Source organism: Cyprinodon tularosa, unplaced genomic scaffold, assembly GCF_016077235.1.
Source record: "Cyprinodon tularosa strain WSP-4 unplaced genomic scaffold, ASM1607723v1 ctg497, whole genome shotgun sequence".
NCBI classification, from domain to species: Eukaryota; Metazoa; Chordata; class Actinopteri; order Cyprinodontiformes; family Cyprinodontidae; genus Cyprinodon; species Cyprinodon tularosa.
This window is the reverse complement of record NW_024039226.1, coordinates 66,974-93,585: the sequence shown is the minus strand read 5'-3', so window position 1 is coordinate 93,585 and position 26,612 is coordinate 66,974. Positions and strand designations below refer to the sequence as shown.

General features: G+C 39.2%; 1 protein-coding gene across 2 annotated transcripts in view; it reads right to left on the bottom strand.

Annotated features, from left to right (window-relative positions):
* Positions 1–927: 927 nt before the first annotated feature.
* Positions 928–26,612, bottom strand: part of LOC119794902 (probable ribonuclease ZC3H12C) — a 56,252-nt gene continuing 30,567 nt past the window's right edge. The window contains exons 1-6 of one of the 2 annotated variants that reach the window (XM_038302667.1): positions 22,691–23,160; positions 12,435–13,291; positions 6,748–6,887; positions 6,345–6,579; positions 5,961–6,064; positions 928–4,433 (exon numbers count right to left, since the gene is read on the bottom strand). In XM_038302667.1, coding sequence (XP_038158595.1) covers positions 2,974–4,433; positions 5,961–6,064; positions 6,345–6,579; positions 6,748–6,887; positions 12,435–13,177 — 2,682 coding nt within the window. In that variant the 5' untranslated portion in view covers positions 13,178–13,291; positions 22,691–23,160 and the 3' untranslated portion in view covers positions 928–2,973. Of the gene's footprint in view, positions 4,434–5,960; positions 6,065–6,344; positions 6,580–6,747; positions 6,888–12,434; positions 13,292–22,690; positions 23,161–26,612 lie in introns of those variants that run through there. The other variant, XM_038302668.1, reaches the window with a different exon arrangement.

Genomic DNA, 26,612 nt, shown 5'->3' with positions numbered 1-26,612 from the left:
AATCCAGCTGTCACTTCAAAATAAAAGTACATATCTTCCTATTCGGTTTTATTTTTTTCTTCTTGACATGTATATGTTGATATGATCCTAAATAATTGAACGAGTTTAGCTTTGTAGGTTTAATGTGGAGAAAGCAACTTTTTTCACTGTTAACCTGCAACCTTGGTGCATATATTAAACCAAAATCCTGTTTATTCAATAGAAAAACATCTGTTTCAGTGATGTTTCAGTGAAGTACAAAAATAGAAATGCCAAAAACCTGATTTTCTTTTTTACTCAAAAGTACAGTAAGTTACAATTGACTAGTTTACAAACATGAGCTACACTTATGTTAGCCAATAATTCAAAATTCGATTTGTTTCAAGTTTAATCTGTAATTACTTGGTAAAGTAAAGCTTTTGGTGAAATCTTTAACCAGTCTTCAGTTAGCACAAGTAGAATCATTTGTTTTTATATCAAGCATCAGCTACACTAACAAAATGTATTCTGCAGGTAAAAGGCAGTAGAAAAATAGGTTTCTAGAAAGTCTTATGATTATAAAAAAATAACTTTGCTGCACATCAGAACATTTTTTACCGGTTAACAGGACATTCCCAGAGATGTGAAAAGATGAATCTGCAGCTAATCAAAGCACGTGGTGCACATTAGCAGGAGGCAGAACAGCTTCACGCCTGGAGGATAATATGTTTTCTATTAAACCCACTGTAGTGCTGGAGCACTACTTACTAGTTCAAGAGTTTCCAGGCAGTAAAGCGATACATTCTGCTGAGCAATTCAAGAAACAAAAGGTTAAAGGCCGGTTTGACTAATCTGACAAATACCGATTTCCTGTACAGATTCTTACAAGCTGTTTGTTTTCAGACCTTTTAAATAAGGAATGAGAAGATCAAAGCTTTATATACAACTCCAAAAGCCTTTTCCCATTCGATAACAAAGATAATTTCTTTATTAAGAACTACATTGTATTACAGTTTGAGTTCACAAACAAAAACTGCTCCCAAACACTTGACAGCTTGAACGTTGTTGCCAAAATGAAGGATTAAAAATTCCTCTCGGTAAAAGCCTCGGTCCCAAAAGGTGACACAAGTCAGCCAAACAATCGCAAATATTCAGCTCTAAATGTTGTCATTGTTTAAAGACTTAAGGATACAATTTGTATCAACAAAGAAAGGATTTATCTAGCTACTATAAATTATGCCAACAAGGCATGAGTTTTTTTTTCTTCTTTGAATCAAAATAACCTGACTTCGTGATAAATAGTATAACAGTTTCCTTTTTAAATTAAGTTACGTCATAAAAATTGAAGCAAAAATAACTCTAAAAGGGGATCAAACTAATAACAGAAATGTAACACTTGTTTTAATGAGTAAAGGCTTAGATGTTGGGATGTTGAATTAAAATACAATTTGCATAACTTTTCCCGTAATACTCTATTTAAATCTCTTGCAGGTTAGATTTAAACGGTTTAACTTTACTAACATTTTTGTTCTGAATTGCCATAAAACGTTGTCTGTATTAGATTAGAGTAATGCTAAAAAAGCCTTCCAATGTCGAAGATTTACAATAATGCAACTATTTATGGTGAAATTAGTCTGTTCGAAATGGACGCTTGAGCTGCTCTTATTTAGCTAAATCTATCTTACATTTGATCTGGTGCAGGTGGTCTTGCAGTTTGCAGACATCTGCTCCCTGCCTGCTGCCTCGTCCTACTGTGCTTTAATTAGGGGCCTTAAATGAACTTCTAAAACCAGAAAGTCTTGAATAAATACTGTAACTTCCGGGGTGACCAAATGATACAAATCTTATGTCAGAATATTGATATATTACAAAGATGAGACATGGTCCTTTTTTAAAAATCTGATCTTTTGGTCCAGGCCCCAAAAAGTAGGAGGAGGGAGTGGGAAAAGAGCAGCTTGATGACAGGAATGCAGGAGGGCAATGCTAAATATGTGGAGTTGATTCTTTGGAGTCAAATCAAACAAGTACAGATATTTTCTGTAAAGATTTACGAAATATCTCTAAGTAAGTTTTACTTAAAAAAAAACTGTAGACTGAACACATATCAAAAATAATCAGATGGTTAAAAATTATTTCCGTTCTGAGGAAGATTAAACTCTACTGGAGGATGCTACAGACCGAGACTGGGTGTTTATGCTTCACAGTCATCTAAAAAGTAATAAATTAACACAATTCATATAAAAAAAAGATAATTTAGATTCAAGATTTTGGCTCATTAATTTGATATTAGCTTAGATCTATTTTTATTAAAACAGGACTGTTGTTCTCTGAAAAAATAAAATCTGTGCTAAAAAACACGATGAACTGGGAAGTGAGCTGGTAGGGGTGTCTGAGCAGAGGAAATAACGATTCTTTTGTGGTGAAACACAGCTTGGGGTTTTCAAGTGGAGTTTTTGCTATCTTTTTTGTGGGTCCTGTTTAAGTTTCACTTCCCTGCAGGGGAAATCCGTAATATAACACAACGACCGATGAGACACCTGTCAGCAAGGACTGAAAAAAACTAGAACGGCAAGTTTAGCCGACTAAAGCAGAAATGCAATTAGAGCATAAATGCATTTCTGATGTAAAACTAAGAAAAATAACACAAATATATTATTTTATGCATGCTATGTTGTCATCTCAGATACAGTTTAATTTATACCCTGATATGATTGCCCCTATAAAATAAGCTGAGACAAAAAAAACAACAGAAAGTGCAAAGAAAATCAATTTAAAAACTATTTAGATAACTTAAATGTAACAAATAAATAAGAATAATTGTTTCCCCTTTTAAAGTTTCTTTAAAGCCACCAAATAAAACCAAGAGAAGAAAAAAGAAATAATCCCCACTTTTTCTCGTCTTAAGTGCTGAAAAAGAAGACATATTTTGACAGGGATGTCACAATTTTACATAAATTTGCAAGCAAATAACCTCAAAATTGGAGGAATTTTAAGTACTTTCCCCATTGTCTGCCTTTAAGACACGTGTTGCAATTTCTCCATCAAAATTGATGCTGCAAGCTCCTGTGCATCCATCACATGGGGGTTTTTGGTCATTACCTTCCTCACCAGATCTGGAGGGAAGATGGCACATAAGTTGACAAAAACCCTCTCCCTGAGGTCCTGGTATTGACCTGAAGAGAGATGCCCTGAGAAGTGGCGCTCATTCACCAGAGGGGCCTTGTGAGTACTGATGGGTCTGAAGGACTGCTGTGGGGGTGTTGGGACACTAGAATTTGAAAATCCATGGGTGGAAGACAGGGGTTGCTGCTCCCAAGAGTATTGCCAAACCTTACCATAAAGTGGGGGGAAACTCCTGTAGGAAAACAGATCATAGGAAGGCCACGTCGATGGCTCATGGTCAAAATCACAGTGTGTCTTAAGCTGAGGGTGTTGGGATAACCTTGAGTAGTTCTTTCTAGAACTAAGTGGTGATCCTTTGTATATTGCGGAGTCATCAAGCTCACCTTTCCATGAAGTCAACACATTTGGATGGATGGGTGAGTGTTGGGAATCAGGTTGACCAGTAGATGTTTGAGGTACATGATGCGGTTGTTCCCCTTGATAGCTGCTTAGCTGTGGATGTTGATGCTGTCTTAGCATGTTTGCTGATGCAGTCTTGCGGTGGCATGGAGATGCTTGAGAACTGACCAAACAAGGGTGTTCCTCACTGACAGACCCTTGCGTTCTTTGTGACCTTTGTTTACCAGAATAACCATATGGGGAATGCTGGCACATTTCAGACGAAACCTGGCCTGCTGTGTGTCCATATAATCCACCATAGTGATGATGGTAGTGTGGGACGTGATGCTGACATTTGGGGCTGTTGTCTGACATCGGGTCAGGGGAAAAAGAATCAGAGCTAATGTTGCCATCACTGCTACAATCAGATGGCAGTGAATTTGCTTGCAGAGCAGCTGGTAAGACAGTTTTGGGGGTCTGTGGCACAACAAGTTGGAGACCTGAATAGGCCTTCACCAGAGACCTGCAGTCCACTTCTGGAGAACTGCATCTGTTGAAACTTTTGACCAAATTTGAACCGTATGCTCCACTACTTTCCTCTGGTTGCGCCCACCTGTCTAGATGTCCTGACGAACGGGACACCCCAAATGAAGTATGTCCTCCAATAATGCTTCTTTCTTTAAACCCTTCTGGTTTGGAATACATTTGGAGTTTGTCTTCCATGAGACTGGAGGGCAAACTCTGAAGTCTCTGCTTTGTTAATTTACTGTCATGTCCTGATTCAGCTTCAGGGATCTCTTCAGGTTGACTGCTACTTTGGCTCTTCCCCATCAGGGCATGCTCCAGCAGGCCTCTGGAAGCTACCGATGAAACTCTGGCACTGGCACGGAGCTCGTCAGCCACTGACCGCTGGGGCTGACAACCTCTTTCTGGGTGGTAGAATTTACACTTGTGGCCGTATGTGCATTTCTTCCCTAGGGAACAAAAAATTTATATTTTCATATCAGTGTAATGGAATCTATAAAATCCATGAGATAAGATAACTGTCAATAAAAACATATCTGTAAGTGTCTAAATTTATAAATGTAAGTCAATAGCCAAGAAAAAAATAAAGATGTCAAAGTATGAATTACAAATTTTTAAATATTAAAACAAAGTAATAGAGAGCAAAAAACAAAAAAAAACAATGAGATTACTTTTTGTATAACCAGTTGCTCTGAGTGTAGACATGTTTACTATCCTGCATTTTGACTTGTTAACACTTGCAAAAGATTTTCTAATATGTCAGGCCTGAAAGGCATCGCTTGTCCATCACCTTCATCTGTGAACCAAAAGAAATTCTGTGGAGATCCAAACCTCACCTTAGATTAACCATATTTTCTGTAATTATTGTGAATGGAGGAAGAAAATATTCTGAAAATTCATCCAAAAGGAGATTCAACAAAGTATTTGTTTAAAGTTGGGCACATTTATGAAGATAGCTTATTGCAGCCTCTGATTTTCTATTACTTCTCTTGCATTCTTTAACTTTTTATTTAGAGGTGTTCTTAATGTATTTTGTATAACACATGGCTTATAATGCTTTTCATTTTGTGTGTGTATAAACTTTGAGTTTACCAACATATGCAAACTGAGAGTTTTCTAACTATTGGCACATTGCGCTCTCTTGCTTTCTCTTGTAAATTCCCTCCTACTCGTGTCTCTTTAGGCTCATGTCAACTTCTGTCCTTGTGAGGGTGGAACCAATCTGATAAATCATAACGTCTCTGATATGCTACTTCTCAAGAGATCCCACCTCAACTGTTTTCTTTCTAGTTGTAGCTAATAACGTTAGCAAAACATCTTCTGACTAACATATGAAAGATCTACAGGTGCACAAAAATGAAGACACAAGCTGAGAGAAGCAGCATGCACTCATGCTTCTGATATATTGAGGTTATGGTATTGTTTATAGATGTTGGAGATCTGCCTGTTTTTCAGTGTAGTCCTGTTTCTCTGACTGTGACGGGCTGGATGTGCTCTCATCATCCTCTGACATGAGAGCTGGCTCGGAGCTTGTCTGCCTGGCTGTGTGTTTCCTGGAAAGGGCCGCCTTTTTTTTGTATCTCTGCTTCTGTCTCCTTGAACCCCAGTCGGCCTCAGCAGATGGCCGCTCACACTGAGCCTGGTTCTGCTGGAGGTTTCTTCCTGTTAAAAGGGGGTTTTTCCTCTCCACTGTCGCTACAAGAACACTTAGTGTGAGGTATTGCCTTTGAGCCGATGAGTAAATTTAATCAGCAGCTTTTCCTTAGATAGAAAACTTTAAATTAATCAGACTGTATTATCTGGTGAACTGTAAAGTGCCTTGATATGAGATTTTGTGAATTGGCGCTATAGAAATAAACTGAATTGAATTGATAGTCATTGATATCGACTGGTATGAAAGGCTTATATCATGATACATTTCTCAACAATACACAGCCCAATGTTGGGCTCTTTGTATATATTTGTACATGAAGTACCATAAGGACAGGGTTGCTTCCTTGGTTCGGCAACAGGCTTCTTCCTCAGGAAATTTTCCAGGCTTGGTCCATGGCGTCCAAGTGGATCATCTGGAGGCATGAATCTAATAGCAAAATTCATAAAAGTTTATTCAAATTTCAAATACTTAAAACAAAGAAATGCCTAACTTCTCTTTTATTTTCAATGCCAAATAATTAAGAACTGTGAAACCCACGGCTCTGTTGTGGCTAAGATGCTCTTACCATTTCACAAATTTTGTACCCATGAGAACATAGACAACCTCCCAAATGTTGGCACTAATAGGTTCTCTTAAGCTGATTAGAAAAGCTTATTATTTTCGTTTTTCTGTCTCTGACTGGTTTCATTTGAAAAGAGATGCTTACTTGTCATTGACAAAGGAGTACATCAGCAGGCGCTCATCAATAAACTTCTTCCACTCTGGCTTTTCATTGGCTAAGTCTCGGTAGTTGTCATTGGAAACAATTATGCCATCTGATTCGTAGGCCAGTTTGACAATGAATCGGTCATCATAACAAACCACACGCCGTCCCTGCACACGCCGAGATGGAGTGAAAACTAGTATCTTTTCCTTCTCTAGTCGCCTCAGGATCTCTTGATCTACAAAAAGAGAAGCAGAAGCAAGTAAAGATAAAAGAACAGTGGAGTATGAAGTTAATCAGCCTTTGCCTCCGTCTTGTGGAAGAGGAAGTTTCCCTACAATATTGCAAACAAATCCTTTCATTCACGGGGTTGGAAATTCTAAGTGAAAGCTGTGGTAGCTGTTACCAGTGATAAGGGCATCAGGTCGTGACTGCTCCTTTCTCCATGCCGGGACAAAAACTGTGATGTCACGGTGACCTCGTTCCAAGAACCACTCAACAGCCAGCTGAATCCCTTGGCAGGAGAACACTTCTTTATTTCCATGACTGCAAGGGTAGAAAGAAATACGGAGTTCACCTAATTGTTGCCATATATTCATTCTACACTACTACAATTAATTAATTAGCTATGTTTTTGAACTGTGAGAATTAGAGCTGAAAGTTTCAAGAAAGTATAGTGCACCACTATTTTTTCAGCTTAGCATACCCATATTTAGACCCTAGACTGATGAAAACATCTGCATGAGACAATGTTCAATAAATCCTTTACAAATGGCCCACTTCTGAGTGCAAAGTTTTTGTATGGATTTGGACAGAGTAAAATTGATATTTTAGCACAGTTTGATTCTGTATAACTCTGTATCATAACCAAAAAGAGAAGGCATCTATGAATCTTTTGTAAACCACCAGTAGAGTCCAATTAGCTATTGTTCTATAAGACTGACAATTAAAAAAATAAATAAACAAACACTAGGATGTGCATAAAAATCAATACAATTAATGTCGATGTTTTTTAAAAATGATATATTATCATTATTGTGGCTTTCAATATCAATATACCTCCCGATCCCTAGCAGGCGCTATTACAGTGCGCCCTTATTGTTCACAGCAAGGAAGTGCAAGTGAGAAGAACTTGGGGAATAGCCGTCAGGATTTTAGAAGTGCCTTTCCTTCTAAAATCAGACGATTAGGAACATTATTGTTTTAAAGTCAGTGATAAGAGACAAGGACTTGACAAAACAAATGCGATATGCAGGTATTGTAATGATGCACTACGATATACTGGAAACACGATCAACTTGTGGGCTCGCCTACAGAGGCACCACGTTGACAAGCAAGCAGCACCAAAGACACAACAGAAACCTGGAAACCCAAAGCAAATAATCTTCACATAGACAAAGCAGCTAACATGACAATCACAGCTGAGCTAACTGGTATGTTGCATTTCAAGTGCTTTGCCAACACTCTTGAATACACCATCGTTTTTCATTGGATACCTGTGTAAACTACTGTGTTTTAAGGGTAGGCTTAAAACTTTCCCTTTTGATAAAGCTTATAGTTAGAGTGACTCATGTCATCCTGAGCTATCTCTATAGCTATGCTGCTATAGACTTAGACTGCAGGAGGACATAAGGACCCCTATTTCAACATTCTGCTCTCTCTAATCTCTATTCTCCTTTTCTGCAGAATCTGTTAGTTCAATCTCTAACGTTATGCTCTCTCTGCTTTTTCTCATAGTAGCTTTGCCTCGTCTTTTCCTGTTTGACTGTGACTCCATCCTGGAGAGAAATATCAGCTGTGCTGCTTCCATCAATACTTTTGTTTATAGATGTTGGAGATCTGCCTGTTTTTCAGTGTAGTCCTGTTTCACTGGCTGACCATGACTGGCTGGTTGTGCTCTCTTCATCCTCTGACATGGGAGCTGACCTGGAGCCAGGCTGTGTGTTTCCTGGATGGGGCCGCCTTTTACAGTTGCCTTTTGTATCTCTGCTTCTGTTTCCTTGAACCCCAGTCGGCCTCGGCAGATGGCCGCTCACACTGAGCCTGGTTCTACTGGAGGTTTCTTCCTGTTAAAAGGGAGTTTTTCCTCTCCACTGTCGCTACAAGCATGCTTAGTGTGAGGGATTGTATTTGAGTCAATGAGTCGATGCAATCAACTGGTTTTCCTTTGATAGAAAAGTTTGAATCAATTTGGCAGTATGATCTGGTAAACTGAAAAGTGCCTTGAGATGACATGTGTTGTGAATTGGCACTTTAAAAATGAACTGAAATGAATTGAATTGTAGATTATCAGTCACGTATATCATGAAAACCACAAAACAGGCAAATTGGAGGCAAGCAGGCTCAAATCAGTACTTTTGAAGATTTGACACCTATCCAGGAGTGTTTGTCAGCCCTGTTGGTTTGCAGCAGATCAATCTTTAGCTGGAGCGCATGATGTACTCAGGCAGCATATAGGTCATCCTCCTTAGCTTATTCAGATACAAATCTAAAACCCACCCACCATTCTTGCACGGGTGTGGGAAAAATCATTTTGGCGATATATCGTGATTTTCAGCTGCACCGACACTCTAGCATATAAAGCTGTGGAGCCCTTTTGCATGCATCAAGTCATCGTGTTAAGATTGCACCCAGTTTATGAGATGAATGGAGTCTGGTGTGCCATTGCTTGGTTAGAAAGAAAACCTGCAGCCACACGGCCCTTTCTGGAACTGGTTTGAGAACCCTTATCTAGAGGCTGTTCAGGTGTAGGCCAAAAAATGAAAAAGATTCCTGGACAGATTTTAAAACATCTTCAGAAAAACTGAATTATACCCTGACTGCTTCTAATTTAAGCCTCTTTTGTGTTTATTCTTGGATGGTTTGCTTGGTTTTGGGTCCAATTTCACATACAAGAGACCTATGACTCAGTTCAAGAACATGTAATGTAGGATATACAAATATACGTATGTATATGGGTTCTAAAAAAAACTTTAAATCCCTGCAATGCCTTGGCTTGGTGTCTATATACAGTAGCACCTTTTGGCTGCATTGTGTTTTCTCCTAAGCTTTCTTCTTAGTGCCATGGTATGTTGTGGTGTATTTCCTTCGCCTACAATGGTTGGAGGGTGGAAATGGCATGCAAAAGCATGATTTTACAGCAGATTGAAAAAGTCTTTAAACTTTAATAAACTTACAAATACTAAAATGAGACGCAACGAAAATTCTGATTTATAAATAAATAAAGAATACTATAAAGGAGAAAAGCTGCAATCACAGAAACTAAATATCAGCAAAGCAAACATAAACACAAGGAAAGATAAAATGCTGCAAACAGCTAAAAACAACTGCAAGGTAGGAACAGCTGCAAACTAGTGTCCCATGATGGCAGTGCTTTAGACCAGCGATCCCCAACCTTTTTTGCACCATGGACCGCTACATGTCAGACATTATTTTCACGGACCAGCCGAGGGGGGTGGGAGACAATGACACACGAAGTGTGCTCCTGATGTCCATTCTGCTCCGTAGCTTTGTTTTGGTCGCTGTAACCGCAGAAAATCCCGCTTCACAAAGATAGAATGTTATAGATAGGATGAGTCTTGACCTGAATTAACCTGTGTCAAGAGGCACAGATTCACCGACTGATGTAATTAGGAGAGAATACCGCAATTTTTTATATTTTTCAAAATAAAACATCACTCAGACTCTGATCGTCGATAAATTATATATATAGATATATACTTTTTTCTGTGCGGCCCTGTACCAAATGACCGACGGACCGGTACCGGTCCACGGCCCGGTGGTTGGGGACCGCTGCTTTAGACCACTAGGAGGGGTGATCATCAAATCATATTGGGAAACAACCCTCGGCAAAGGGATAAGCAGACGAGGGTTATGCGTTTTGCCTGTTTGGTACCTTACTGGCTTGTTTTGTTTGTATGGCCGCCATTGTGGAAAACGACTCCTGAAGATGGACCAGCTAGAAGAGCGAGGTGCACGAGAACGCGGGGACCCTTTTTCCACCTGGATCCCCGCTCTTTTTCGCCCCCATGTCCCTCCGTTGTCGCACAAACTTGCCCCTCGCATTTTTCCACTTCCTCGCCGCCTCATCCGTATGTAAACCCACAGCTGGTTCTTGCGTTGTGGCGTGGAATAAAAAGGCGCAGACCCCACTTCAAAACTGGGCATAAATCAAAAATATCTGCGTCAAGCTCACTGCGACACACTGCTGCGGGAGGATAACCAGCCTTTAGACATGAATTCTTAGTAGTCTGTGGTCTTGTATTACAGTGCCGTTGGATGTTGGAGTTTGCCCTGAAATCGAAGGGTTGACGGTACAAGCCCCGGCTCTGACTTTCATTGTTGTTGTGACCTTGGGCAAGACACTTCACCTGCATTGTCTACTGATGGTGGTCAGAGGGCCCGGTGGCCCCAGTGTACGGCAGCCCCGCTTCTGTCAGCCCCAGGACAGCTGTGGCTACAATGTAGCTTCCCACCATCAGTGTGTGTGTGAATGAGTGAATGAATGTAGTGTAAAGCGCTTTGGTCAAGTCTCTTGACTTGAAAAAAGGCGCTATATAAGTACGTGCCATTTACCATTTGTATTATACGTATTTCATCTCCCCTTAATGGTTTGGATCACTTCCGCCATGTAGATCTACCGCGCAGCTTCTCTTAACTTGCCATTATGATAACTGAATTGCAAAAAAACAAATGTTGGACAAAGTGCTTATGAGGGACAACGCAGGACACAAGCAACTTTTCCAGCTGGGGGTTTGCAATGCGACTCTTTTGAAGTGGTGCTTTACTTCTCACTTCCTTGCCTGTGTAAATTCTAAGTCATCCGGGTCATGGCAACCACAAGCAGCAGATTGGAAAGAAAACGTTGCTTTCTTACTTAAGTTGGTTTGTAATTGCCCTAACTTGTTTGTTAAATTTGGAAATAACTTTAATAAACCTTAGAAAAGGTTCTTTGATAATTACCTTTCGCTGGCCTCATCCAGTTATAAATACAATTTCTGTGGCTGGATTTAATTTTCTTTAAATGTAGTTTCCATTATATTCTGTATTAAAACCCTTTACCTGTTCTGTTATATTTCTGGTGCACAGGTTGTTCATGACGTGCGGCTTTGCTTTGTATTTTGACAAACAGCCGGAGCAATTGTGACAATGAGTGCAACTTGGCTTTCTTTATATTTAGGAAAAGCCCCCTGAAATAATTTTTTTTTACTTCAATTTGACCCAGTAAAATGTGAATTGTTTCAGTTCAAGTAAAAAATGCGGCACCGTACTGCAGAAAGAGATAAAAGAGGAATGTCTCGTCACCCTATTTGCAGCTGTTTTTCCTGTTTGCAGATTTTCTTCCTTTGCATGTGGTTTATGTTAGCATCATATAATTATCTTTAGCAGTTTTTTTCTGTTTGCAGGGTGTTTCCACTTTGCTGGTCTCTATTTTCTGTGATTGCAGCATTTCTTCATAGCAGCACATGTTTTCGTGTTTTCATGACTTTTTGAATTTACTTAAAATCATATATTTGCTCACCACTGTATCCACCATACCACTAGCTGACAGTATGTCCTTTGAAAATGAACAGCTCAAACACTTCCTGGTTACAAATTAGGGGGAAAAATAAGAACTTTGTTGGGAAACCATTGTTTTTGTTAGAGTAGCAAGCACCGTAGCTTATCTGAAATCTACCACTATTACTGTTGGTGTTCTGTGGGTTTCGAACTTGTGCAGGCATGTTGCACATGTATTCAATATTACCTACAGATTTTAGTTATACTGATTATAGAACTTTTACATTCTGGGACCCGTTTCTCAATTTGTGCTACTGTCAGAGGAAAAAATGTGAGGTTGTTGGGTAAACAAATAAGCCTAAAATAAAAATGCTTTGAATCAGTAAAATATCTTCCGGCATATAAAGTTAGCATCACATCAGAAAAAAGACCAGATATCAAATGTCGCATTATGATTGTATGGCTGCTGATTTGTAAGCGCATATATTGAGTTAGTTCCTTTCTTAGATCTTAGTACAGAAAACTGAATTTTTAAATAAATCTGTTATAACAGCTGTTTATCTGTTTTTAAAAAGGAAGAACTTTGTTCCTCACCTCATTGCTACATTGCTGCCATCTATGACAACAGGTCGAAAGTTGTGCTTGTCTTCCAGCAGTGGGGATGGGGACTGGAGCTGACAAGACTCCAGGGAAGAGTTAGACGTTAGGGAGGACAAAGAGGAGGATGAAGAATGGGACGCTGTTAGACCTTTCTGTTGTTCCATCTCTGTCTTGGTTCCCAGTTTGACCAGCTCTCCTAGGATGTCATTAATAAGTGCGTCTGGTCCCAGTTTCCTTAGGACTAACAGCACCAGCTCTTCTGAGTAGCCAAGCTTAAGAGCAAAGTCGACCTTGGTGCGACAGTCTGAAATGAACTCATCAGGAGCTAATGCGTCCGACTGTGGTGGTTCTCCTGTGGAAAGGTTTGGTGCCAGGTCCAGCCTGACCTGTTTACATTGTAAGGAGGAGTTTTGGTGAAAGTGAAGCGGATCTTGGTTGGAGATTTCAGGTCCAGAATCGAAGCCTGTCTGATGCTGTTCTTCATCGTTGTCGGAAAGAGCACTCTCCTCAGAAAAAGTACTGCAACTGCTGCTGTAACTCAAATTTGTACTATTTGTGCTCCCATCACTATTGTAACTGCTGCTGCTTTGGGCAGCACCTCTGACCTGGAGGATTTCAGAAGCCTTCAGATTATTTTGGGTCTGCTTCTTAGCACCATCGACACTGAGATAGTCCAGATCCAGCCCCAGGCTGAGCATGTGGCCAGTTCCATCGTCCAGATGGTCCCTTAGGCCCATGAAGCCTTCTCATACATCCAGCTCCTCTTCCTCCGTCAGCTCCAAAGCACCGTATCGAGCCCAACTCTTCTGCTCGTAGCAAACTGCTAAATTACAGACGCCCTATGAGGGAAGCTAGGAGGAAAAAACAACAAAACAATCTCTTGGTTAATTTCCAGAATTTGCATATGTTCAGTGCTTCAATATAATTCATGGAAGCTGAAACAACTTTTAGGGTGATGAAAACAAAGAAAACCTGAAAAGCAATAGGTTACTCCCTGATGAAAACTGCTATAGTGCACGCAATTTTTAAAATGTGCTATAAAATATCTATGTGCTCCTCTTAAAGTACCACAAAAGGTAGGTGTAGGTTCAGGTGGTGGTTGAAAAGGTGGCTGTGCAGGTAAACAAACATAAAAAAAAACAATTGCAGATGATGACAGATACATGGATGTCGCAATACGCCCCTTTGTGGTTATTTGGGTGTATTAAGACAAAGCCTCAGTACACAATCAACCTCATTTCCCTATTGGGATCTCAGGAAGCAATTTTTTTTTCCAGCTTCATGATGACTTATTCAGAAATTCTATCTTAGATGAAGAACTACCAAGTTAATTAGTAAAATCGAGAGTTGAGATGAAGACACTCAACACACACACACATAACCCCTGGCTTATTCTAAAAGAAATGATAAAAACACCTATACTTACATTAAGCCTCAGCTATCTAAAAGGTGATTCCTGGTCATCCTTACAAACTCTCCTACATAGTCTAGGTTTTTTCCCAGCCTTTGTAAACCATGCATAAATTAATGTTTGAATTACAGGCCTCTGTAATTCAAGAAAACCTTATACCTCTTACCAAGCATGGACCAAAGAAGTTGATAACTTGGTTTTGCTTGGAAGCAAACACCCCCATTATTTGCATGTAGCAGCCAGCCAGAGCTGCTCTTTTTATTAAATTATGAAGAGCCCCATGGGAGGACAACAGAATGACAATATGTGAGTCAATTTAATAGATATAATGATGCAAGCAGCAAAGAAACAGCCCTTAATGTCTTTAGTTTGTCAAATGTTTTCTTGTTGCATCTGACAATCCAGACTACATGTTGATCGTCTCTGAGTTGCAGGAACTCGTGCGAGTGCGTTATCATGTGAATCATGTGAGCACCATGGTTTGAATACAGAGAATCTTAAATACAAATTCCAGCATATTTATTTGACTTGTTAACCTGGTCTTTATCTGTAGTAATAGACAGGAAATGGGCAGAGAGATAAAAGCTGACTAGTCGTGTAGCTCTGATCCTGAATACCTGCATCAGGCACAGGAGGCCAGTGGTCTCATAGTAGTTGGACATTTCCAATCCTCACTAACAGGGACCACTGAAAATGTATCAATATTAACATAGAATTGAGTAAAATACAGCATACATTTGAAATCTAATAATAAAATTAATCATATCTTTGTCTTTTGTTTCGTTTTTGCAACAATAAAATTTTCCACTCCCAGAAAAGTGAACATCCTTACTGACTGAACACCCCCGTGTATATGCAAGACATGGTTGGTTCCTGTGTTCAGTAACAGTTATTAGATCAAAACAGTTTAAAAAACAAAACAAAAATTAGGATTGTAATTTTATTGCAATTTTCCTCTGCATTAACATCAAGCAAAAATACATGTTTCTCTTTGTGATTAGATTTTTTTCAATGTCCTTATACTCTCTTATCATGAGCCTGCTGTTGCTGGACTCTGTTGCTGAATGGTAAAGTGTTTGTTCCTAGTTTGTATGCATGGGGCTGTTCACTAGCTGCAGCTCCCTCTTACCTTCTGTGTGGCACTACAGCCACTTTAAGGGTAGTACCAGCACCTTAAAGGTGCAGTAGATCTTTCCTTACCATGTGGCATAAAGATCTCCCCACAGCCGCTTAGCAAGTAGGGAAATAAAAGGTCTGGAAGTGAAACTAAAATAAATGGTCCCAGCTATAGTGAGAAATCAATGAATAACCTCAATAACCTTGGGCCGCTGACTGGACCGGACCAACAGTATGCTTCCCCCCGCTTGCCTTAACGGCAGGTGAGGGGAAGCCAGAGGGTCCAGGGGGAGAATTTCAAAATCGTGTGGGATTTTGATCGACTACAGTGCAGCAGAACCGAGCCGTAAGCTCCAGGGCTGGGGACAGAGTCACCGGTTCGGGCTCGGTTGCTGTGTCTCCAGCCCCAGAGCTCTGAACCTTAGAGTGGTTTGCTTTTAGTTAGAATTAGCGGCATTCAGAGCCACCAGATTTAACAAAAGAGCAGCACATTTGACAAGATAGAACAGAAGTTAAAAACCAATTAAGAATTTAAAGATGAGAATATCTGATGTCTTGTTGGGCTATGCTGAGCAGTGAAGAGATGGAGGGGAACAAATGTTTTTGAATAACAAAGTGGCAACAGAGACCCATAAAAAGACTTAGTTCTTTGTTTGGAAGTTATTTTTTCTCTTCTCAATCTGTGCCATACAATCCACTGCCAGTGCATGACTGGCCAGGTCTAGACTTTGGGGCCAAATTAGGGCATACGTTTCCTCACTTTAACTGTTCCTTGACTGATCCCAGGACCAGGCCTGCAGTATTAAAGGCGCCCTATAGGACACGTTCATGGATCAATGATTCTTGTTGCAGATTAAAAGCATCTAGCTAAAAAAATGTTAGCCATTTGATTTTTTAAACTCTGGAAAGCAGGTATTATACTCCCATATATCCATGCCCCATATACATACTGTAGGTCATGCTTTGAATAATGTGTTTTTCAGTTATCATATTATTCCATATCTCTGGATTTTGGTCAGTCTGTTTACTGATTTAATGTCATAAAACCTGCCTCTGCACCAACAACCTTCTGTTTAGTGAATCCTGAATCTTTCATTTTGTGCTCAGTGTGAATCATGATGTTAACTCACAAAGGAGCTGGAAGTTACAGACCACTCATACAATAACTGCAACTATACAGACAATATAGCCTTTTTCTGCTGCTTTTTCACACCAAAAAAACAACATAAGCCTGTTTGCGTGTGGGTTTGTTGGTCTGTGGAAATACCCTTGCTTTATAGGGTACTTCCGAACCATCAAAGCACTTGAAGGCTTTCTAAAACATGCATCTGATTGTATCAGATGCTCACGGATGTGCTTTAAACTTGACAGAAAATAGGTTTTCAGATAAGGAAAGTAGGACTGAAAAAGAACATGAAAATAAAGCAGGAAGTAAATGTGCAAATGTATTTTACCATTTGATCTTTTATTTAAGGTTAACATCTGACTGTAGACTAGTTGAGTTTAATAATGTATATTCTAGATGATTTAAGTCTGTATTTAGGTTTATAAGGCTGTTTTCTTGGTTAAAAGTCTCAGATTTGTCCAACCTACTTTTTTAGAGCTTGAAGTACTTTTTTAATAATACCACAACACGTTCTTCGGTGCTTAACAAGTAAATTAACAAATAGCAGAAAATAGTGTTGCATTCCATTGGCCTTGGAAAGCATCAACCATTAAAGCCTGATCATAGCTGCAAACAGGAAAACGCAGTGGATTTAGCTGATTGTTGTGTTTCTGACTGCAACTAGCAATGCATGCAGATATGTACTATGTTGGTCTCTTGCTTCATAACAGATTAGTTACAAAGCGACAATATATATGTTATATTTACATCATTCACCAAAGGTTTATAAATCTAAGTGCCCAATTGGATTCTGATAACTGCTTGAAGTCCTCTGATTTTCCCAGTTGGAAATGTATTTATTTTTTTGTTGTATTTTCAAATTGGAATTTAACAATTTTTATGTCAAAATGTAAACAGAACTCACTCTGATAAAACTAAAGCTTCATCGATGCAAAAAAGTATGAAAAAATGATCCTTTTAGATTGACATCCTATCCCTATATTATGCTGTGGTCACCGTATCAAAGTGTGTGCCACCACTTTACATGAAACAAAGATCTGATATTAATGTGTATAGAGTGACAGGTCTGGTTGCTAGAATGTACCAACCCCTTCTGATTGCAGATCTGGCATTGTCTTGACCCGATACTCTATAGCAGAGGTCAAGGATTAATCAGGTTATGCCTGGCTAATCCAGGCATAACCTGATTTAAAACATTTATAATTTACCGCAGGATGCCCGATGACATTGTCTAAATTCACCTGCTCAGCTTCTCCTGTTAATACGGTAAAACGTTTGGAGCATCCGTGACGAGGCTGCACGTGATACAAATTAGCCAATGAGCTACTGTCAGTCTGGGTTGCTGCTGCTAGTTACGTTTTGACACAGCAAGACGATGAGAAAATGAAAGGAGGGAAAGTGTGGACTGCTGGAAGAAACAAAATGGTGAAACAAAAGTTAAATTGTGTGCTCGAAGATGACCCTGCACATTTTGAGTGTGTTTTGCTCAACCTGCTGCTGTGAAGCAGGATTCTCCACCATGAATATGATAAAAAATAAACATGGATCCAGGCTCAAAATGAGCACCATGATATGTGCTTTTTGTCACCATTCAAACTCAGGTTTAAAGTAGGGATGCACAATATAATCGGCCCCCTATCGGTATCGGCCTTAAAACTGAATATCGGACATCGGCCACCCCACCGATACTTAACCCGATATTTGATCAGCTTCTGAGTTTCTAAAGTCTAAAAAAAAAAAAAATACTACTTCTTTTTCCTCAAAAACATATTTTTTACAGACTTAAAAAACTTCTAAAGACGAGGGAAAAATATTGATACATTAAAATATCACAATATCTTCCTATGCTGATATATTGCCATTTAAAAACACCATATCAATCTCTTTTACTAATGAAATATTGCTATGTCATCGTTTTGCTAAGAAATCCCCAGAAAATTCACGAAATTTTGCCATATTTTTATAAGTTCATATATTGACTCGGTATCGACCTATTTTACTAACAAAATCTCACAAGAATTTGCAAAATATCACGAGAGTTTGTAACAGAACAATGAAATTTCATGAGATTTTGAAAGTAAAATAGATCGATACCGTGTTTTTAAAATTCAATTTGATATCAGCATATGAAAATATATTTGAGTATATTATTTTTCAAAGTGTCAGAAATAGATAACAAAACTGCTATTTTCAATGACTACTTATTTTTGTCCAGCTTTAACATCGGTATCGATATCGGTTATCGGCTAAATGAGTTTTAAAATATCAGCATATCGGATATCGGCCAAAATCCCAATATCGTGCATCCCTAATTTAAAGCCTTGCAGGTCAACCTTAAACCCACTTCTCTCATTGAAAGGCCATTAAAAAAAAAGAAAAGAAAATAACAAACGGTCAGTTCAGGTGTTTTATAAAACATTTGAATCTGGAACCGAAAGATTGTTGTTCTCTACTTCAAAAAACACAAAATGGAAACCTTTTCTATTTCTTTTTCTTTTTTTTGTAAAAAATGGAACCATAAATACCTCTTCTTATTTCAGTGTTAAGTGCTGTTTAAAGTAACGGATTATAATTAAAAATGTCTCTGGACCTTTACTGGTTGTTGATTTTCTTTATTTGGACCCAACTGATTTTTAATTGGTTACCCCTGCTCTATAGAGTGCTAGAAACAACACAGTTTATTATTCTTTCCTAATTTAACTTAAAATGTCAAAAGTTGCAGGTAAAAAATATTTTTTGTTACACCCTGATACTTATAGTTTTTACCACATAAAAATCAACAACTTTATATTCACTTCCAGCTTCTACTAACAGCAGTGGGAAATCCGTGGCTTAGGGAGCTGTCACTGGGGATCCCCAGCCTGCTGGTTTGCAGGCAGGGAAAAAAATATTTAAATATAACAAATATTTAAAGGTAAGGATCATAATCCCAATGAACTAACTGCACAGATGATGTTTTGAGCTGAACTTTGTCATTTAAAAACATCCTAAAGCGACCCTTTTCCCACTTATCACATGAAATAAATCCACTCCCTTGATTGCATCTGCCATTGTACACAAAGACCATCTGCAGACTCTTCACTCGATGCGCATTGAAAGCATCAGAATCGTCTGTAGTGACTGTGTGTGTGGCTGGAGAGATCACACCATACGACCCCTGATATTTAATCATGCGTTTTGAAAATCCATCAACAATTTTTAAATCTTTGCATGTAAACTAACCTTTTATATTTTCAACCTTATATATCATAAGTATGCCCTGCCACCACATTGAAAATCAAACTTGGACTTGCTGAAGAGTAAGTCTGCTTTATACGGAACAAACTGAACCAAAACAATGTTGTTGTTTTTTTTAAACAGACAAAAAGTCTGTTTTTCAAAACCTCTTTCCCAATGTTTCCACTAACATTATAATGGGGTAAACTGCTGTTGTGACCGAGAGCATTGCTATGCATGCTATGCCACTGAGAGCATTGCTATGCCACCCGTTTAACGTGGATCCCCTCAACAGCTTTTAGTTCACTTAGTACAAATCATTGGATTGTTGTTGATTGTAGAAGGCAGAGTACATTCCTGTGTTTTTCTGAGTTGTATGGTTCACCCACTATCCTCAGGGACTGATAGTAGACATAAACAATACCTAGGCCCATATTTTTGGCCAATATTAACGTCTTATTTTCTTGCAGTGGTATCAGCCGATGTGCTTATGTGTTGGTGGATTAAAGCCCATTCAGTAGCCATGCCTTGAGATCCCATTAGGTGCATGCATTGCCGCTCCCTCAATTATAATGTTAATGTTTTGTTGATTTTAATGAATGTTTCTTTTTGTTTAAACAAAAGTAACAGTAAAGATTTTACTGTGTCCTTTTTTAATCATGTAAATGGAGAAAGAAAAAGCAATATCAGTGTAGGAATCGGTCAAAAAATATCAGCAGCACACATCAAGGATCTGTTAGACTGATGTCATAATATTAGGTGTCAACATTGGATATAAAAACGCTGTATTGGTTGATCTCTGATTGATACTCGGTGTAACTTGATGTAGAAACAGAAATTTTCTGTGGATGAGAAATCGGTCAAAAATCTAAGTTGTGTAAATACAATTCTGTCCACCAACCTATTCAAACTAGTTCAAAAGATGAAAAAGGGCACTTTTGGTCCCATTCTCATTTGTGAGGAGTAATATTTGAAATCGCAGACCAAGGCACCGGAAAGCAGGGGCCCCTTTATGTCCCGACCCTGTCGTCTAATCTGCCGTACCGCTGTTTGTCATCCTGAATGCCACAAGAGAGCTGGAATAATTTAGTTCACCAACAACAAAAGCAGCACAAAAGGAGGGAGCGAGAGAGCGCTTGTGTGTATTGGGGTGGGTAGGGGGGAAGAAGTGTGTCTGGCTTGCTGTCCTTCAACAATGCAGCTGCCACCCAATCTGTCCCCCTGTGACGGCAGTATTGTTCTCTCGGGCCGGAGCAGCATGCACAGACGCAGGCGGGGTGTGGAGGGGGGTTTCAAATCACCCCCCCCCCCCCCCCCCCCCCCTTAAAAACACACACACACACATACACATGCAAGGATACATGCAAAACATTGCTGGTAATGCAGCAGACACACCAGCATCAGCTGCAGATAGTCTTTGAGGAGTCAGCAGAAATGAGAGTGCCATGGGAAACAAAAGCAAAAAGCAGCGACTGTGAGAGCAATGCCTACTGACCTAACAGGAAGAATAATTTTATTTAGTGGAATAAAAAAGTCTAATTCCTCACGGTTTCTAGATTTATAAATTGTGGAAAAAATCATTTAAAATGACTTTTATATCACATTTTTGGGAAGCATTATTTTAATGTTAAAGGCCTATTTGGAAGATTACCTCATAATTCCAAGTAAGGTGAACTTGTAATGAACTTGTTGGTAAAAAAAAAACAACCCTGCTGCTATTATGTTTATAAAAGAAATACAATAGTATAAATCCACCAATAATATTTCAATTGGAATGCCAGAGAAAAAAGGAGCTTAACATATTCAGTTATTCAGGCAGATTCTAATTTGCATAATAATAATTTTGCCAGACTTTGAAAGATTTCTGTCTGTTCTTTAGCTGCTCTCTGCACATCTAAATCACTAAACATTTTAATAATACTCTGTCATCTAGCATGATTTTAGGGATTTGTGTCAAAATTCTAAAATATTTCCATTAGTCTTTCACAGTTTAGTAATTTCCCAAGATCAGGAAACTTCTTAAGATATGGTGATAAGATCATTTCTGTTAAAACAGCAGAGTGGAAAAAAAGTCTGTTTTAATAGCTTACGGTACATCATATATAACGTGTTGCTTGTTTTATAGGATATTTTTTGTAACTATGTAAATCCTGTGCAAGTTCTTCCACAGAGAGCAGATGCTGCAGCCTCAACCTCAGGGACCCTTTCTGCCTGCAGTGCAAGTGCACTAAATGCCTCTCCATGTATGTGATGATCCAGGGTTACCCCCCTTGGGGGTTTGGGGTGTGGGGAAGGTGAGCTCCCCTGAGATCAGACCCTGACCAGTCCCTTAGGGCCCAGCGCCGGACGGCTGCCATTTGCCGGATGAGCCCGACGGAGAGCCACTCACGTAAAATCATGACCGGCTGGGTGGAGAGGATTGGGGAGGGGGTGAACAGATGCCTACTGAAGCCACAGGGGACCTCCCTGAAAGCATCCTCCTCCTCTTCTACCCACCTTTGCTTTTTCCTGCAACTGGTGGTGTCCAGATTCATCTTCCATGATACATATCACCACTGTCTGTCTGTTGTGTTGCCCCACAGGCGGGGGCTCAGCATAAACCCTAATATTCACCTCTTAATTTCACTGACTAAAGCGCCTAAGTTTGCCTTGATATTCAAATATAAAATCAAAGAATGACTTATTTAAAAGGTTTCCTTATTTAAATTATTCTAAAATTGTGCTGATGAAGATTATTAGTCATCCAGGTCATAGTCATTCCGTAAAGATTAAAAAAAAAAAAAATCCACTGGACTTGGTTTCCAAGGTTTGAAGACGTTTCGCCACCTTTACAGAAAGCTTTCTCAATTCAAATGAATTGAATTGAATTGAGAAAGCTTCCTGGAGAGGTGGCGAAACGTCTTCAAATCTTGGAAACCAAGTCCAGTGGATTTTTTTTTTTAACCTTAATGGAATTATAAAATTGTATTTGTTTTATGTGATAGCAAAGCAAAAACAATGCTTAGATCTAGAGTGGAACGTGATGAAATTCCTCTAAAATGTTTCCTTAAAACTGGTATGTTCCTTTAATTAACTTTCATGAAAGAAAAAAAAAACAATTAAATTTCACTGTTAGCAAAACAAATAGGTTTTCATTTATTAATATGATGGAAAATATCTAAATGTTAAATTCAGTACAAACTTACAAGTTGTAAGTTTTGAGCACACAAATGCTAGAAAACAGATCATATAACTATCAATAGTAAAGTTTTATCAGATACACAAATATTTAAGACACAGAGGCAAAATGTTTGCATGTACAGCAGAAAACTGATGCAACCTACGACAAAGTGTACCAAATGTGTACTGCATAATGTTAAAGACAACATGAGTACAACTTACCAAAAAGTTCCAGAAACCGAGCAGATAGAAGCTGACGAACCCTAAAACGTCTTTCATGAAATGCTGCCTTTGGACAGTTTAGGCTTAGAAGCTCAAATTCAAAGGAGGAGTTTCCCAGTTTTGCAAGAGTTGAAATCAGCCCAGTATGCAAAAATAGTGTTGGTTTCCCTTTTTTGTTTTTGTTTTAACAGAGGAGGGTATAACAGCATCCACCAAGAGAGTAAGGAAAAAACAAACCAGTCCAAGCAGAGTGACGCTTAAGGTGATTCCTTTTCAGCTAGAAGCAAAACCTATCAACCTTTTACATTCTTCTTTGATCAAAAGAGGCTCAATTTGATATCATGAGGCTGCAGGTTTATCAATGTGATTGACAGCAGATGGAGTGTAACTCAGCTACCATTCCCTCCTTGCACTAATGCTGCTCCATCAACCAATATGAAGGCAGATATCTAACAACTAACAAGCAACCATCTATCTACCAATAAAATAGGACCTTTAAGATACGGTAAAATGACTCCACCCCTTTGTAGCCCTCCCTCACACACACACACACACACACACACACACACACACACACACACACACACACACACACACACACACACACTGACAGCCCATTTGCTAGCTCAATCCATGAATGGACGAGAGGGTGTGAGTTGACAATGGGATGGATGGGGGGTGCAATGGAAAGCCCTCAGCAGGCAGCTGCACACAGACACACCATATTTAGAGGTATCAAACACATACACACACACCAACACACAACTATCTATCTATAAGTATATATGTCTGTGTGTGTGTGTTTATTTAAATCATCTACATGCAACATTTGGAACCACCACCAAACTGCAGTCATATAAGCTATATAATAGGGCTCGGGATCCACGTTGCATTGTGGGACGTCGCGGTCATATTGACGGCTACGCAAACGTAAACATAGCTCTGATACAACGTTGTTGTTGAAAGAAGAGACAGAAGTAGAGAGAAAAAAGATGTTAAAATCCCGAAAAGGATCTGGAATTTACCGGGACACATTAAATAGAGAAGCCAGGGACCGGTATGGTGACAAAATCAGCATTATTAATCATTTGGATCCATATAAAGTTCCAAACAATGAGTGGAGCACCGATGAGTGAGCGCCTATACTTCAAAACAGTTCAGAAGCTACAAGTCCTTGGAGTCTCATATGCAGTTCATCAATGGATGGGTTCAGGAGCTGCAGCTCATAAAGCCAGCAAACAGTGGGAACAGAGTAATTCGTACGAAGGTAAGCTGTGATCAGACGGGCTCTGGAACCTGCTAGTTTAGCAACTGCTAACCGCTAGTGCTAACAACCACTCATGCATGTAATATACTTTTAACTAGCTGCTATGTGTTTCAAAGGTGTAGTTAGTAACCTTAACTGCCAACCCTCCGGGTTTCTCACGTATTTGAGCCTTTTCCCGCTGCCGTTTTTATTATTTTCCCGTAAAAGATCCCAACTTTGAAGGAAAGAAACAAAGTAGGCTATAAAATAAAACCGTGCATCTTTAACTTACCAGAATGAAAATGCAGGGAACACACTCTCAATGACATTGGAATACTGTGGAAAGTTATGTTCGGTCGTCTTACAGCCGCGATCCAAGCAAGCCGACGACTCTTTATCTCTGACGCTTGGTCTCCATGGTTACGCGTCCATTCAGGAAAGCGGTGGAAAGTTAACCCATTTTCTATGTTTCCATGGTGATCATGCGTTGAGCTGTTACAGCCCACAATACAGCAACGGTTTACCATGGTTAAAATCAAGTTAAGGTGAAATTAATCAAATTAAAACACGGCTGAGAGGGAGTACAGTACCCGGTAGTCATAGGCAGTAGTCTGAGCAGCGGTAAAAGACGCATTCAACATGGCGGCGACGCGAAGTGCCTACGTCACGACGACCAAGCCCTATATTTCTATGGCAAGCCGTTTTAACATAAATTCGGTTTCGTCTGACTATCCATAATTACGTTCCAGATATCTTAAAATACTTTTTGACTAGACAAAACCACATTTTGACTATCCGGAACAGTAATTTAAGATATCTCTATTTACAATCTGATTAGGAAGAATAATAATTCAAGATATCTTCAATCACATTTTGACTAGTCAAAATTCCTTTCAAGATATCTCAAATTACGTCACCGGATTCCTCATTTAAAGCGTCACACATCGGTAATTATAATTTAAGATATCTCGAACGTAATTATGCCTAGTCAGTATTACAATTTTAGATATCTGAAGTAAGAGATTGCGTGTAAGCCTCTTATTGGCTGTACTAAGCTGTTCAAACAATTGCCTGAAGATTCAATGGTGCTGGCAGTTTTGGACAAAATTGTGAGAAAATGCCACAATATCGAAAGAGTTTTTCATTCTGGGTTATGTGGAGAGCGAGAAAAAAAGCATTCTTGAAGAATGCTTGCGGAATTTGCAAAGAATTTCTGATCAACTTTCTGCCGACACACACAACGCACTTAAAAACGGCTTAGAGGAGCTGAAAGTGTTAATATCGACCCATGTCCGATCTGGAAACAATGAATATTCGGCAGCCCAGGCCGGTGTAGGTACCAGATTGACTCGGGCTGCCAGATTGACTCGGGGGCCTGCGCCTTTTGAGATGCGTCAGAGCGTCCGCCATCTTAAATGTGGCAAATCTGCAGTTTCTCAGTCACTTAAACAGTATCAGAGGGACTTTAATCTCTGAATATACTTTGTATTCGTAGTATTTTTGGTTTTGTAATATTACAAGTTTATTTTTTGTATCCCTTTAGCTTCATTCTCCTGAATTTATTCTCGTTACAAATGCAGACCGCGGGCTCAATGTAGTTTGTTTGAGTGGCATTGCCATAATGTCACGTCATCGGGAGGCGCAAGGCCCATGGCGAATTCGGTGACGTCATCAGAAGGCGCAGGGACCATGGAGAATGTCTTCGTAAAATTGTCCGTTTACAAACAGCAATCCCGCTTTCGAATAAAACCTACACCCCGCTATAATTACTTTAGTAAGCTGTCCAGACCAATCAAAATGTTTTGCGCAAGTGACGTCATCAAAAGGCGCAGGCCCCCGAGTCAATCTGGCAGCCCGAGTCAATCTGGTACCTACACCGGTTCAGGTAATAACCAGATGCAGTTTTTAATTCCGTGGTAAAGCTTTCTGCCTCTTCGGAAATTATAGTAAAGCCTAGCTTTTGATTTTGACTTGCTAGACGGCACAAAGCATTACAGCACCCTCCTTCAGCTCCTCTGAAAATAAAAGCGCACCTCCGCTTCATGTCTGATTCACACTTAGATTTTATTTTATTTTATTGAAAAACAAATTCAAAATACTATTTCAAACAGCAGAAAGGTACAATTGAACAGATGCAACCCATAATGGTTTTTATAAGATAAAAAACTATAAACTTAAACAGACAAAAAATTTTAAAGAATCAAAAGGAAAAAATAGAAAAAAAGAAAAACAAAATAAAACAAGTAACACAGGTTTAGCTAAAGTATACTGCTATAAAATCTGAAGACCTGAAGGATTCTTTATTTTACAGTAACTTAAGTCATGAAAACGTTTTGCTTGGAAATTGGGAGACATTTTAAAGAATCTTCACTTGAGAATAAACCATTTTCCAATAATGAATATAATATTACATTAAAACACTTTTAGTAAGCTTGAAAAAATTCCTCTCCAGGTTATCATTCCAAAGTAGTCTTTTTCTGTAGAATTTCATCAATCCATCCAGTTCATGAAACACTCCTATAGCTTTAAAGAAACACTACAGAAAAAAGCATCTGTTGACACAAATTGTTTTCCTCCACTTTAGTAATGCAAAGATCCAGAGACAGAGCAGGGGGTCAGTGGGAATCCTACTGCTGCCACCTGGCCCTGGTTTGTCCTCATGGATGAGGTATTAGG